This window comes from Tenrec ecaudatus, chromosome 2 (genome assembly GCF_050624435.1).
Source record: "Tenrec ecaudatus isolate mTenEca1 chromosome 2, mTenEca1.hap1, whole genome shotgun sequence".
In the NCBI taxonomy this organism is placed as follows: Eukaryota; Metazoa; Chordata; class Mammalia; order Afrosoricida; family Tenrecidae; genus Tenrec; species Tenrec ecaudatus.
The window spans coordinates 35,785,130-35,800,147 of record NC_134531.1 but is presented as its reverse complement, the minus strand read 5'-3'; the positions used below and the strand labels follow the sequence as shown (position 1 = coordinate 35,800,147).

Genomic DNA, 15,018 nt, shown 5'->3' with positions numbered 1-15,018 from the left:
GTATCATGACTTCATTGTGAAGGCTACATAGACCTTAATCTCCTTGTAAAATACATTTAGTTAGCTTCAGTCACATGTATAAGAATTGGTCCTTTTAAAAAGATTATAATTATTATATGAAAATTTCATCAATATGACAGCTATCAAGAATCAGAATAAAGAGGAAATGGCAGTAAATGGAGATGAAACAAAGTGTATGAATGGTTGAATGTAAAACTAGTAATCTGTTCTATAAACTTCAGTCAATTCACAATTTTAAAAAAGAATTGGAATCAAAACAAAATATGATTTTCACTCAGTGGGAGTCAGCAGAGAGTTTAAAGCTTGACTACAGGAGCCAGAGCCAGCAGCTGAAATGCAGGGGCTGCGGTTGAAGAGTGCAGGAGAGCAGGGTTGGGCAAACACAGGAGGCGGTCAGCGGAGAATGGTGGTTTTCCTATTAGGTGACTGAGTGGATGGTAATTTCATTACCAAGATCGTGACTGCAGTGTGGGGTCTATAAAGTGCCAGGAGAACACTAGTTGGAATTGTTCTTAAGAGATTATTTAAGCATGGGAGGAGGAGCGTAGGGGGCGTCAGAAGAGTTGGGGACAGCCGTCAAGACTGCAAGGGCAGTGGGTCAGTGTGGGGCTGACCCAATGTCGGTATTTCCAATAGCACCCAGGCCTGACGTTTTGTTTGGAATATGCACAAGATACCACACATAATCATACCCTTGGTTATAATTTATTACAGCAAAGGGGGTCAAAGGAAAATCAGCCAAGTGTAAAAGAGTATTGGGGCCAAGTCCGGAGATAACTAAACCTAAATTTCCAAGAATCCTCTTCAGGGGGATCCCAGGTGGCCCACAGTGGCTACAAGTTCGATACTCAGCCCACGGTCTTTACTGAGGGCTGTACATGGTAGCCTCCTCTGCCCACCTTGTACCAGGATCCCAGACGCACGGAAGGAATCAGTTGCTCCTCAGAAGCCACATGGTTTGTCCACGGTTTGGGCACAGGGGTCACTCTGTGCAGTTTGGGAATGGTGAGAACCTTTCCAAAATCTAGGTTCCCAGGTGCCAGCCAGGGCCCACCCTGTAAGTAGGCCCTTGCAAGGATGCTAGGGAGGACTAGGTAAAAAGCATCTCAGATTAGAATGCAGTTAAAAAGAAAGTTTCAACCAGATCAATAGTGACCACAGCCAAGTTCCACCAGAGAAATCTTGTAGAAATAGGAACCTATCATCCTATCACTGCCATGCTCAAATCTTCCCAATTATGCAGCATTTAGTTGCAGTACTTAATGCATGACAGGTATGAACCCATGTGATATCTGCCTGCTAAACTTGTCAGGATTCGGCACACTTCTGACAGACGTTCACAAAGAACTGAGAAGGCGAGGAGGGAGATCCGCGTCTGGATGAAAAGAAAACAAAAGGAGAGAATGGCGGAGTACCTGAGTCAGCTGGCAGAAAAGAGAGGGCGGGAACACGAGCCTTTCTGTCCAAGGACACGTCCAGTAAGTCTGCAAGGGGAGAGGCATTATCAAAGGATCTGGGCCCTTTTTTCTTATGTTAGGAAAAATTAAGAAATGGCCTTACCAAACTATAGTAGGATATCCTACAAACTAGGTTCTGTTGAGCTATTTTAAATCCTGTTTTTTTCTCCCAAGCTGATTATGGCTTTAGCATTAACCAAGTAGAGTGACCAAGAGGAGCTGTTCTTCAATTTTCCATGAGATTCAACGGCAACTCAAAAGACTGCATGAATTTTGAAACCATTTTTCTCATTTAAAAAATCCATTTTCTATCTTTAAGTTATTTAAGATACACAAAAAATTGTGCTCCCATCACATACCAACAGAAAAGTGGTACATTTGTGTGTGTACATTTTTTTCTTCATTGACCGTGTAAATTATCTAGTACATACAGAGCCCTGACAACATTGCTCTGACGAGATGGAGTCCTTTTCTTCAAAAGATGAAGCCTGGCCATGCTACTTGGATAATCACATAATTGGGAAAAGCACATTTAGCTTATCCGTAGGTTAAAGTTCATCTTTTACTTGTAATATGAAATAAAACATTTTTTTAGCATCACTGGGAGAAACCGTGAATGAGTTTCCTAGATCAGGTTGTTCCATGCAAGCGCCACAGAGGGTGCAAAAGAGGGCGAGCAACTCCCTTTTCAAAGGGAGTGTCGCCATTTTCTTAGCTGTCTCTGGGGAAGCATGGTGAGAGTAAGAGCACCTTTCCATGGTTGCTCTGCAGACCTGGGTTGAAAACTACTGAAAGTGTTTGTGTGTTTATATTCCTCTACCGACGAGGGGTTCCAACATCACCCCCTTGTCAGCCAAATACCCAAGATGCTTAAAAATGTATACCAATTTAGAATAAATGAACTCTGGGCGTTGGGACTGTGTGGTTCATAGACGTTTGTGTCGGGATTGCAGGCACTTGTTTTGATTTGGGTGAAGTTACAGGGTTAGTGAAGGAGTGCTGGTGGCGCAGTGGTTGAAACCCTCCGCCGCTACCTCTAAGTTGACAGTTGAAGCCTACCCACATGAGACAAATGTTGACAGACTTCTTTCATAAATTTATAATCTTGGCAGTTCTCTGGGAAATCTACCCTTCTCTGTAGGACTGTTACGAGTTGGAATTGAGTCACTGATAATCGCTTTGGATTTATAGGATTAAAAACCAAGCCTACTGCAGTCAGGTGAATCCTGACTCATAGCGACCCCGTAGGACAGAGTAGAACTGTGCAACTGGATTCCCAAAGCAGTCTTTTCCGAAACAGACTGCCACATCTTTCCCCCCGGACAGGCTGCTGGGTAGGAACTACGGGGCTTTCATTGAGTAGCCCATTGGTTACGCTCTGTGCAGTAAGGGAGTCATACAATTGAAGGTGTGCTTTGCAGTACAAATGGCTAAGTACAAGACTGCCAACTGAAAGGAGGGCTGTTGAAACCACCCAAAGGCTGCTCAAAGGGCAGGCACAACCACCTGGTTCATAGCCTTGAGAACCATCTGGGACATCTCTGCTCTGCACCTACGGGGTCGTGCCATGAGTTAGAATGGTGGACTGAGTGGCAACACACAATTATGATGTACTGTAAATTTTCATTAAAATTTCCATCAAAAGAAGTAAGACTATGTTACTGTTTCTAAATAAGCCCTTGAGAAGGTGAGTTCACATGGATGTGTATGTAGAGGAGCAGAACTCTCAGACCTCGTTAGTAACTCACACCAGTAACTAACAAGTTTACTCAGGAATAAGATGTGTATATCTGTCCTTATTCATTGGCCCTATAGTCCATAAGTTTTGCAGTTTACGAGTTGCAGAGAGTTCACTGAAGGAGGTTTCTGGAAAGCATTTTCAAACATTAAAAGGCCTCATTTCTGCTTTACCAGCCAAGTTCCTGGCAGGTTTCCGTTTGTCATTTCCAATGCAGTCCGATATGTGCTTATCCACATCACTAGGAAAGTAGATGTTTCCTAATAATTAAATTGGATGTCACTTTAATTACATAATGCTTCAATTGAACATTTTTATGTTTTGTGTTTGGGTAGGAAGTTTCATCAATAATGGTAATGTTTACACTCTTGCTGAACGGTACAATTAGGTTTTAACCTCTTGATAAAATGGAGTAATGAAATTTCTAATTTTAGAGGGATTATGATGATTCAATTATTTGAACTGAACAACAATGAACGAACTGGGTATTTCTCTCCAGTTTTACATGACTTCCCGGGAACTCAGGCGAAGACAGAAGATGAAGCATGAAAAAGACAGGTGAGTTTGGTAGCTGCCCCCTGAGCTCGCTGTCTAGCTTGTTCCCCCTCAGCATAGATAGTCCCTTCAAACAAAACAAAAGTCATTGCTGCTGAGTGGATACTCCCAGCATACCTATAGAATATATTTAAGCTGCCCCATAAGGTTTCCAAGGAGTAAGCCGTGGGCTTATACCTTACTTAGCAACTATCCCATCCAAAACTTTGTGTTTATGACAATATCAAAGATCTGCCCTACTATTTTGTGTGTTAGTGATAGTTGTCTGATAGCACCAAATGCCAAGGGGCAAGCCAAGATGAATGTTAGCTGTGATGGTTATGGTTATTTGCCTCCAACACCCTCCTCACCACCGATTTGGGTCACTTATTGTTCCCGTGTCCCTGGATTTGTTAACACCACTTCCTTTCCCCCCACCTGCCCCTCTCCCATGTCCCCCCAGAACTGTCAGTCCCATTGTTTTCTCCTTCAGATTGTTCATCCAGCCTATCTTATTTAGACAGTTCTGTGGAGATAATAACATGCACAAAAACAAGACAGAGCAAAACCAAGCAACAGTATACAACAAAACAACAACAACAAACCAATGACAAAAAAGCAAAACACAGAAAGAAAAGCTTGTAGTTAGTTCAAGTATCGTTTTTTGGCCTTTAGGAGTGTTTTCCAGTCCAGTCTGTTGGGGCACCACACACTGGCCCCAAAGTCCACTTTCAGCATTCCCTGGGGACCTCGCCGCTCCGTTCCCTTGCTGTTCTGTTGTACCCTCCTAGTGTTTTGCCTCGGTGTGGCAGGGTCAGATCGAGTGAAATTCCCACACTGTGTCTCTGGTGTTGTCCCCTGTGGGGCTATGGGTCAGTGAGGGGCGTCATGTCTCATTGTGGGGCTGGCCATGTGGTCCTCTCTGGTTGCTCTAATTGGGATCATCGTCCTCAAGACCTGGTGGGCCAGGATGTGCTCCACTCTCTCCTCCTCCCCTTTCATCTGCTCCCGTGTGCTCTAATCAGATATGTCCCTCTCCCAGAGCTGCAGATTCAGTGTCGTCTTTTGAAATAAATTCTTCTGGGGGGAAGGGGCATGTATCCACTTAGTGTTTGGTACTGGGGCTGGCCCCCCAGACCTCTCCACTGGTTCCCTACTTCATGCCGGCATGTTGCATTCACATCTTGGAGCACTGGGTTGAAGTCTGGTCCTTCTTTCCCTGTGGAGATACAAACAATAACCTCCCCTTGGGTGGATTAGTGCCCTGTGCCCCCGCTACCCATTTCTTTTTTATTATTATTATTTTTTCCTTTCCCCACCTCCTTTTTAGTTGTGTGTCCAAGTATTTGATCTGGTCCCTACCATATTACCTGGTCCTCACCCCAGGAATGTTTGTATACAATAGCTTTTTCCTATGCCCCGTTTGCATTTTTTTTTTAAAAGCTTACCTCAGCAAACTCATGTTGTACTTGGCCTTTTGTGCTTGACTTACTTTGCTTAGCATGATTTCCTCCAGTTCTTCCCATGCAGTGATGTGCTTCATACATTCATCACTGCTTTTTAGCGATGCGTAGAACTCCACAGTTTTTAATCCAATCATCAGTTGATGGAAATTTGGGTTGCTTCCAACTCCTTGCGATTGTGAACTGTGCTGCAATGAACATTGGAGCACAGATGCCTGGTGGTGGTTTGTTTCTTGCCTCTTCTGGGTTTATGCCCAGTAGGGGGATGGCTGGGTCATCTGGTAACTGTATTTCCATCTATTTTAGATATCGCCAGACCACCAGCAGTGGATGAGAGTTCCTGTCTCTCCACAGCCCCTCCAACACTTGTTGCTTTCTGATTTTTTGAATTGGGCTACCTTTGAGGGTGTTAGGTAGTACCTCATTGTTTTAATTTGCATTTCGCTTATGGCTAAAGTTTGGGAATATTTCCTCATATGTTTGTTGGCCATTCAGATTTCTGCCCCTGTGAAACTTCTCTTCAGGTCCTTTGCCCACCTCTCAAGTGGGCAATTAGTTTTTTTCCTTTTTGGAAACTAGTAGAGTATTATAGATTTTAGTAATAATGCCTTTGTCTGATGTGTCATTGCTAAAGATGTTTTCCCAGTCCGTGGACTCTCTTATTACTCTCTTGGTGAATTCTTTTGATGTTTTATCTTCAGTATATCCCATTTGTCAATTTGTGCCTCCTCTGTGTTGTGTCCTTCCCTATTTCTGATAGCCTATGTATTCTCTGTGCCAAAGTTCTCAAGTTGGTCCCAATTCCCTCATTGATGGCCCTAATAGTTTGGGGTTTAACTTCAAGGTCTGTGGTCCACCTTGAGTTTATTCTTGTGCATGGAGTGAGATAAGGGTCTTGCTTAATTTTTCTGCAGGCAAATAACCATTTTTTCAGAGGGCATCTGCTTCCCATTTGATATTTTTGGGGCCCTTATCAAAGATCAGTTGTCTGTATGCTGATGATTTTATTTCTGGGTTTTCAGTTCTTTTCCATTGGCCTGAGTATCTGTCACTGTACCAGTACCATGTGGTTTTGACAGCTGTGCCTGTATAGTATGTGCTAAAGTCAGGTAAAGCAAGCCCTCTTTCTTCTTGAGGAGTTCTCTGCTAACTCAGGGCTTTTCTTCCCTCGCCATATGAAGTTAGTAATCAGTTTTTCCATTTACTTGAAGAAAAATGAGGGTAATTGTATCGGGATTGCATTAAACGTATATAGTGCCTTTGGCAAAACTGACATCCTGACCATATTGAGTCTTCCAATCCACGAGCATGGGATGTTCTTCCGTTTGTTGAGGTCACTCTTGGTTATTTGTAATAGTGTTCTGTAGTTTTTCCTGCGTAGATCTTTTGTTCTTTTAGTCAGGTATATCCGTAGATATTTCAATTTGTGCTTAGCTACTGTGAAGGGTACAACTTTTTAAATGTCCTCTTTTGTGGTCTTATCTAATGTGTATAACAGGCCGATGGACTTCTGTTTGTTGATATTGTATCCTGCCACTCCACCAAACTCTTCTATTGCTTCTAGTACTCCCCGTGTGGAACTTTTGGGATTTTCTGTATATAAGATCATATTATTTGCAAATAACGATAGTTTCACCTCTTCATTCCCCAGACGAATACCTTTGATGTCTCTTCTTTGCCTTATGCTGTTAGCTAAAAACCTCTAGCATGATATTAAATAAGAATGGGGACAAGGGACATCCTTGTCTGCTCCCCTTTTTCAGTGGGATTGTGTTAGTCTTTTCTCCGTTGACTACCACGTTGGCTGTTGGTTTTTCATATATATCTTGTATTGTCTTGAGGAATTTTCCTTTCATTCCTATCTTCTCAAGTGTCTTAAACAGGAATTGTATTTGGATGTTGTTGAATGCTTTTTCTGCATCTATTGATATTATATGTGGTTCTTATAGTTTTTTCATGTCAGTGTGATGAATAATACTAATGGTCTTTCATATGTTGTACCTTCCCTGTATCCCTGGTATGATTCCCACTTGGACATGGGGATTATTTATTTTATATACTTTTGTATGCTGTTGGCTCGTATTTTTTAAAGGATTTTTGCATTGATGTTCATTAGGTATATTGGTCTGTAGTTCTCAATTCTTGTGGAATCCTTGCCCGGTTTTGGTATCAGAGTTATACTAGCTTCATAGAAGGAGTTCGAGAGTTTGTCATTTTTTCTATGTTGTGGAAGAGTTTGTGTAGGATTGGTGTAAGTTCTTCCCTAAATGCTTGGTAGAATTCTCCAGTGTAGCCATCTGGTCCAGGGGATTTTTTGGTTGGTCATCCCTTGATAACCTTGTCTATTTATTCTATTGCTATGGGTCTGTTGAGATTCTTGATGTCCACCGAGGATAGTCTAGGGAGGGATTGTTTTTTTTCAAGAATTTGTCCATGTCTTCCAAATTGTTGAATTCATTGGAGTACAATCCTTCATAGTAATGCGTTATTATCCTTTTGATTTCATTAGGGTCCGTTGTAATGTCCCCTCTTTGACACCTTATTCTTGCTATTGAAATTTGTTCCCTCCTTTCTTTGGTTTGGTTTGCCAGTGGTCTATTGATTTTGTTTATCCTTTCAAAGAACCTATTTTTAGCAGCATTAATTTTTTCCATAATTTTCATATTTTCCCTCTCCCGAATCTCAGCCATAATTTTTATAATTTCTTTTCTTTTGCTATTAGTAGGATTGTACTGCTGACTCTTCTCTAATTGTTGTAAATTTTGTGCCAGCATATCAATCATGAATCTCTCTTCCTTTCTCAGGTGTGCTTGTATTGTTATGAAACTTCCTCTGATAACTGCCTTTGCTGTGTTCCATAAGTTTTGGTACATCGTGTGCTCATTGTCATTGGTTTCTAGAAATTTCCTAATTTCATATCTGATCTGTGCCAGTACACACTCCTTTTTTGCAGTAGAGAATTATTCATCCTCCAATTGTTTGCTCTTGTTTTCTTCCTCTTCCTTTTGTTGATTTCCAGCTTTATGACACAGTGGTCAGAAAGTGGTCTGTATGATATCAATGTGCTTAAATGTATGTAGATTCACCTTATGCCCCAGAATGTGGTCTATCTTCGAATATGTGCCATGTGAGCTTGAGAAGAATGTGAATTTGTGTAGGGATGACTAGCTCTGTAAATATCTATCAGGTCAAATTGTCTAATTGTAGTGTTTAGATTTCTAGCCTCCTTGTTGAGTTTCTTTCCCTGTGATCTATCTTTCTCAGAGAGTGGTGTATTGAAATCACCAATTATAATGGTTGAGGCTGTGATCTCTTTTTTAATCTTTTGGAGTGTTTGGTTGACGTATTCAGCGGGTCTCTCATTCAGGGAATATATGTTTACAATGCTTAGTGGTTCTTTGTCTACCATTCCCTTCAGCATTTTATAGCGTGCCTCCATATCTCCTTTTATGGTCTGTACTTTGAGGTCAATTTTATCCGAGATTAGGATTATAACCCCTGCATTTTTTTGAATTGTTGTTTGCTGGGTGTGCCTTTCTCGAGCCTTTGATTCTCAGCCTATTTTTGTCTGTAGCCTTGAGATGTGTCTCCTGTAGGCAGTAGATTGATGGGTTGTGTTTTCTAAGCCAGTCTGCTAGTCTAAGTCTTTTAATGCCTGAGTTCAGGCCATTGATAGGGTTATTTTTTCCGTCTGCAGACTCTGTGATGTCATCTTATACCTTTTGTGTTGGGTGTCTTTCTACTTTCCCGTGCATGTGTGTGTGTGTGTATCATTCTTGAGTTCTTTCTATCCTTTAGCCAATGCTATCTTGGGGTCTGTTTTCTCTTTGTTGTCCTCTGGGTGAAGTTGTTCTATGTGGTGGTCTCTTATTTATGCTTGGTGAGTGTTGTTCTTCTGCCCGTACTGGGTCGGCAAGGATCTTTTGTAGGGCTGGGTTTCTTCTAACGTATTCTTCTCGTTTTTCCTTGTCTGGAAAGACTATTCCCCATCTTTCTTGATCGATAATTTGGCTGGGTAGAGTATTCTTGGGTTTGCGTTGTTTTCCTTCAATTTGGAATATTTTACTCCACTCTCTCCTATTTTTCATAGTTTCTGCTGATAGGTCTGAGCATATTCTTATTTGGGAACCTCTATATGTGATTGCTTGATTTTCCCTAGCTGCTCTTACGATTTTTCTCCTTTTCCTCAAAGTTGGGTTTTTTAACTATTATGTGCCTTGGTGACTTCATCTTTTGATTCAATTTAGCTGGTGTTCTTTCAGCCTTCTGAATGATTGCCTGGTTTTCATTCATTAAGCTGGGGAGGCTTTTCTCCAAGAATTCTCTATTATTGCAGATGACTTCTTTGTTGTGTCTTCCTCCGGTAAGCCAATAATTCTAATGTTCTTCTGCTTCATAGCATCAGACATAGCTCTTAAGTTTTCTTCAGATTCTCCAATGATCTTATTCGATTTTTGTTCCCATTTGTTAAAGTCTGCTTGGCTGTCCACCAAGTCACTGATGTGGTTCTCTGCTTCCTCCGGTCGAATCTCGAGGTCCGTGTTTCTGCTACTCATTTTTGTTAACTCCTCCCTAAGCACCCTTTGGTGTATGGCCTTTATCTCCTTTATCATTTCATCCTTTTTCTGTATTGTTTCTGTCATACTGTATGACTACAAGCAGCTTTCTGAAAATTTCTTTCCGTGGCAGCTCAATGTCTGCTTCTTCTATGCATGTTGTTATGTTCGGGACATCTTCTGCCATTGCCTTTTGTTTCTCCTGTTTTTTTCATTGAGGTCGTTGGGACTGATGTCTGTTTTCATTGCACTGTTTTAGAGGATCCAGGTGCCATTTTCCAGGGAGTGGAAGAACACTGGTTCTCTCTGGGAGACTTGTAGGAATGCTTCTTAAACTGTCTACAGCTAATTTCACTATGGGATAACCTACCACTTTATCCTCCTGTGGCTTCCCTCTCAGGGGCGTACCTCAGAAGACTGGTGCGTTTCCTGCTTTGGTGTTGTGGAGCTTCGTCAGAGCTTCCTAAGTAGCTTGGAATGATGACGAGTGTTGGCCGAGCTGCCTTATGCCCCCAGGTACACATGCAGGAATTCCCCTGTAAGAAGTTGGGCAGAGTATCCCCTGGAGGGAAACCAGGTTTTTTCCCCAGCCTTGGGCTAGCCACACAGGGTGGAGCTCATCTAGCTGGATGTGGTGCAAGTGTAAATGCCCTAGGCTAAGGGGAGTGGTCAGTAGTGGAGTGTGGGAGAACAGGAAAAAGACAAAGAGGAGAGAAAAATTAAAAAATAAGACAGCTTAGACTGTGCAGGGACATAGAGAAGCGTGGGAAACAAAAGCAACAATGTAGCTGAGTCCCAATCCTGCCAGTGGAGCTGCAAGGGTTTAGTCCCTGCCCTGAGGCAGTGGCCATAAAAATGCCCCAGCACAGCCCTCCAAGTTTGAGACAAGCGACAGCAAACTGTGACTGTTGAGACCTAGCCACCCAAATGGTCCCGACTCTGGCAGACAGGGGTGGGGCCAAGGTCAAACCCCAGCCTCCACTGAGGTAAGCCAAACGCCCCCAGCCCCTCAAAGCCCCGTGGGTCTGTAACTACTTATCTTTGATGCTCTGCCTGTGTTCCAGCAGCGTTGAATTTCTGGGTATAATCTTTATTGCACTGGGTATGATTGTTTGTTGCACTGGGTATGATCATCTCTATTGGACTGGGTATAGTCATCTTAATTGCACTGGGTACGACAGTGTTTGTTGCACTGGGTACGATCATCTTTGTTGGTGTAGACCACCACATCTGCCTTCCATGATGCAGCTGGTAGGTTTCATTCACTGTAGGAGCCTTGTTTTTCAAAATTGTCCCCTTTTTGGTCAATGAAAGAAATCTTTACTAAGGGGAGATGGGGGCAAGGACTCACTACCTTTTTGTTTGTTTCTACAAATACATTTTGTTTTTAGCAACAATGGTATACTACTTTACAGAAACCCCCCAAAAATCCACATTCAGATGTTCCCTGTCTAGGATATAAATCTTAACAAAATCTTCCAAAATCTGGTATACAAATGCTTGGGGACACATCCTGTCAGGTTATCTTTTCACATTAGATCTTTTATAATATTTTTAATTAAAATATTTTATTGGGAGCACTTATAACTCATAACAATATCCACACATCAGTTGTATCGAGCATATTTGTACAAATATTTCCATGATTCTTTACTGGACTTTACTTTCTATTGAGCTCTTGGTATCAGTTTCTCTTTTTTCTCCCTAATCTCCCCCACACCCCTTGTAACCCCTTGATAAATTATAAATTATTTTTATTTCTTACAATGACTACTGTCTCCCTTCTCCCATGGTTTCTGTTGTTCGTCCCCCTGGAGGGGTGTGTGTGGTTGTGTGTTGATCATTGCAATCAGTTCCCTCCTCTCCCCAAAGGACTCACTACCTGTTTATAAGTTTGTTTTCAAGTATTTACTCCACATCATCGTATGACTTTTATTTCTGTTGTTTCCTTCTTTTTCACTCCCAAGACCATAATGCTAGTACCATTAATAATACTATTTGGTAAGCTACAGAAGTACTTTTTGAAAGCATCAGAAAAAGTGCATGTTAGATGGTCTTCATACATTCCGTTCCCTCTAGAACTGGACAGGATTCTTTTAATAATTGGCATTTGACTTTGCATCTGAAGGTTGCTACTCTCTGATCACTACAGTCGTCGAATCTCCCAAGCATACAGTCTCATGAATGAACTGCTCTCTGAATCTGGGCAGCTACCAACAACTGCCCAGAAACCATTGCTGAAGAAAAGCAGAACTGCTCAGGTTTCTAGAAAGCAACGCTCAACTGGTCTAAGCAGGTAAGACCTGTTTTGGAATCGTACTGTCAGGCTACTTTTGTGAGCCGCATTTAGCTTGTCTGCATCTACCATGTTGAGTTTTGATAATGAAGCAAAGACAAAAATAGCTCACAATTGTGAATCACCAAAAGGCAAAATGACTGTAAACCTTTACCTTAGGTTTAACCATGTACTTTAGTGTACTTAATGTGATTCTGAAAACTACTCAGTCTGGTTTTACTTTCCAGTTGTTTCTTTATTGTTTGTGCCTGTAATGCCTTCTACCCACCCTTTCTGTTTCTTCACTTGCCATCTTCACTCAGAAATAGCCATCTGCACAACTCCTCTCCTTTGCTACTCTCCTTCACAAACTACATTGACCTTCATAGCAATGACCTTCAGTAGGGTTGGCTATGAATCTGTTAAGCTAGAATTAATTAAACAGTGTACTTCAGAAAATTATCCCAGTATAAAGTTTCTTATATTTAACATTTCTTTGAAATATTAAAATGTATCACTGATATGATAAACAAATGTGCAAAGTGACATCTGTAGGTAAGCCATAAAATGGACATGAGTTGACATTAAGTACAATGTTGTTCAAAATGATCACCTTTGGACCCAAAGCAAAACAAACAAAAATTGTATCAATGGGAATGAGGGGGAGGGCAGAGTGGAGCTCCAAAGCCCATCAGTAGCATTACCTGAGGAAGATGCCTCACAAGATATTGCTGAGAGCACCCAGGAAACACCCTCACCACCCATTATTTCCGCTAGACCTGTCACTAAAAGTAAGTCTCAGAAACCTCCTAAAGGTGAGGTTGAGAGGATTATCCAAGAAGAAGCATGCTACACACATAAAAACCTGCTCGAGTTCTCAAATACGTACAAGCAAAAGCCTGGAGAATACCCCTGGGAATGGTTACTCAGGGTGTGGGATACTGGTGCACGAAATGTAATATTAGACCGGTCTGAGTTTCTGGATATGGGACCCCTAAGCACAGACTCTTCTTTCAATGTCTCTGCGAGACAGGCTAAAAAAGGATGTAAGTCTTTATTTGGTTGGTTCAATGAAGCATGGACTGCCAGATGGCATAGATCAGACCAACTTGAAGTACCTGACCTACCTCGTACACTGTAGAGGAAGGCATCCAAAAGCTTAGAGAAATTGGTATGTTAGAATGGATCTATCAAGATATTCCCATAGACCCAACAAGGGGTGTCCTGAGGACATACCCTTTACCACACCATAAGGAACAAGTTTGTGAAGTGGGCCCCAGCATCTCTTAAGACTCCTGTAATTGCTATTTTATGTGCACCAGGATTAACAGTGGGCACTGCCCTAAGCGAACTCCGACATTTGCCCACAATGGGGCTGATTGGTCCCCGTGATGGTAGAGAGCAGGTGTCAGCACTGAATCAACAGAGACAGGGTGGGCGTGGTTATAATAGACAACAAGTTTTCAATAATAATCAAAGCAACCTGTCTCGTGTGGAATTATGGCATTGGCTACTTAGCCACGGTGTCCCTAGGAATGAAATAGATGGGAAGCCTACTAAATATTTATGTGATCTGTACAGGCAAAAGAATGGTAGATCAGGTGAACAGCAGAATAGACAGTCATGATCGCTCAATCAATTCCCAGACCTCAGCCAGTTTACAGACCCACAACCCCTTGAATGAAGGGGAGGCCGGGTCCCTTGTAAGGAGGATCCTGCTACATCACTGAAGGTTTATACTGTTAGTCTTCTAGCCTTCCCCAAAGGGACCTGAGGCCTTTCACAAGAGTGACTGTTCATTGGGGGAAAGGAAATAATCAAACTTTTCGGGGATTACTAGATACCGGCTCAGAACTGACACTAATTCCAGGAGAACCAAAATGTTTCGAGGACCCACAAATCAGAGTGGGGGCTTATGGAGGCCAAGTTATCAATGGAGTTTTAGCTCAAATACGCCTCACTGTGGGTCCAGTGGGCCCCCGGACCCATCCTGTGGTTATTTCCCCAGTTCCAGAATGCATCATTGGAATAGACATTCTTAGTAACTGGCAGAACCCCCATAACAGATCCTAAAATGTGGAATAAGGGCTATCATGGTAGGAAAGGCCAAGTGGACACCATTAGAATTGCCATTAGCTAGGAAAATAGTAAACCAAAAGCAGTACCGCATTCCTGGAGGGATTGCAGAGATCACTGCCACCATCAAAGACTTGAAAGATGCAGGGGTGGTGGTGATTCCTACTACATCCCCATTTAATTCACCAATTTGGCTTGTAAAGAAGACAGATGGATCCTGGAGAATGACAGTGGATTATCATAAACTTAACCAGGTGGTGACTCCAATTGCAGTTGCTGTCCCAGATGTGATTACATTGCTTGAGCAAATTAATACTTCTCCTGGTACATGGTATGCAGCTTTTGATCTGGCGAATGCCTTCTTCTCCATACCAGTCTCAAAGGACCACCAGAAGCAGTTTGCCTTCACCTGGCAGGGGCAACAATATACTTTCACAACTCTCCCCCAGGGGTACATCAACTCTTCTGCCCTGTGCCATAATTTAGTCCAAAGGGACCTTGACCACCTGTCTATTCCACAAAATGTCACATTGGTCCATTATATTGATGACATTATGCTGATTGGACCCACTAAGGAGGATGTATCAAAGACTCTAGATTCATTGGTATAATATCTGCGTACAAGGAGTTGGGAAATTAACCCAACAAAGATTCAGGTACCCTCAACATCAGTAAAATTTCTAGGGGTCCAGTGGCGTGGGGCATGTTGAGATATTCCTACTAAAGTGAAGGATAAGCTATTGCATTTAGCGCCCCCAACGACTAAAAAAGAGCCACAACGCCTAGTGGGCCTCTTCAGATTTTGGAGGCAACATATTCCTCACTTGGGTGTTCTACTTCAACCTATTTATCAAGTGACATGAAAAGCCTCCATTTTTGAGTGGGGCCCAGAACAAGA

The 15,018-nt window shown here is 42.2% G+C and overlaps 1 protein-coding gene across 12 annotated transcripts in view; it reads left to right on the top strand.

Annotated features, from left to right (window-relative positions):
- Positions 1-15,018, top strand: part of CPLANE1 (ciliogenesis and planar polarity effector complex subunit 1) — a 125,838-nt gene that overhangs the window by 97,987 nt on the left and 12,833 nt on the right. For 10 of the 12 annotated variants that reach the window (XR_012782824.1, XM_075540942.1, XM_075540946.1 and 7 more), the window contains 3 exons: positions 1,334-1,499; positions 3,716-3,774; positions 11,898-12,065. Coding sequence is in view for 10 of the 12 variants with exons in the window: in XM_075540942.1 (XP_075397057.1) it covers positions 1,334-1,499; positions 3,716-3,774; positions 11,898-12,065 (393 nt within the window). In the remaining 2 variants the exon portion in view is untranslated. Of the gene's footprint in view, positions 1-1,333; positions 1,500-3,650; positions 3,775-11,897; positions 12,066-15,018 lie in introns of those variants that run through there. The other 2 variants (XM_075540950.1, XR_012782825.1) reach the window with 2 other exon arrangements.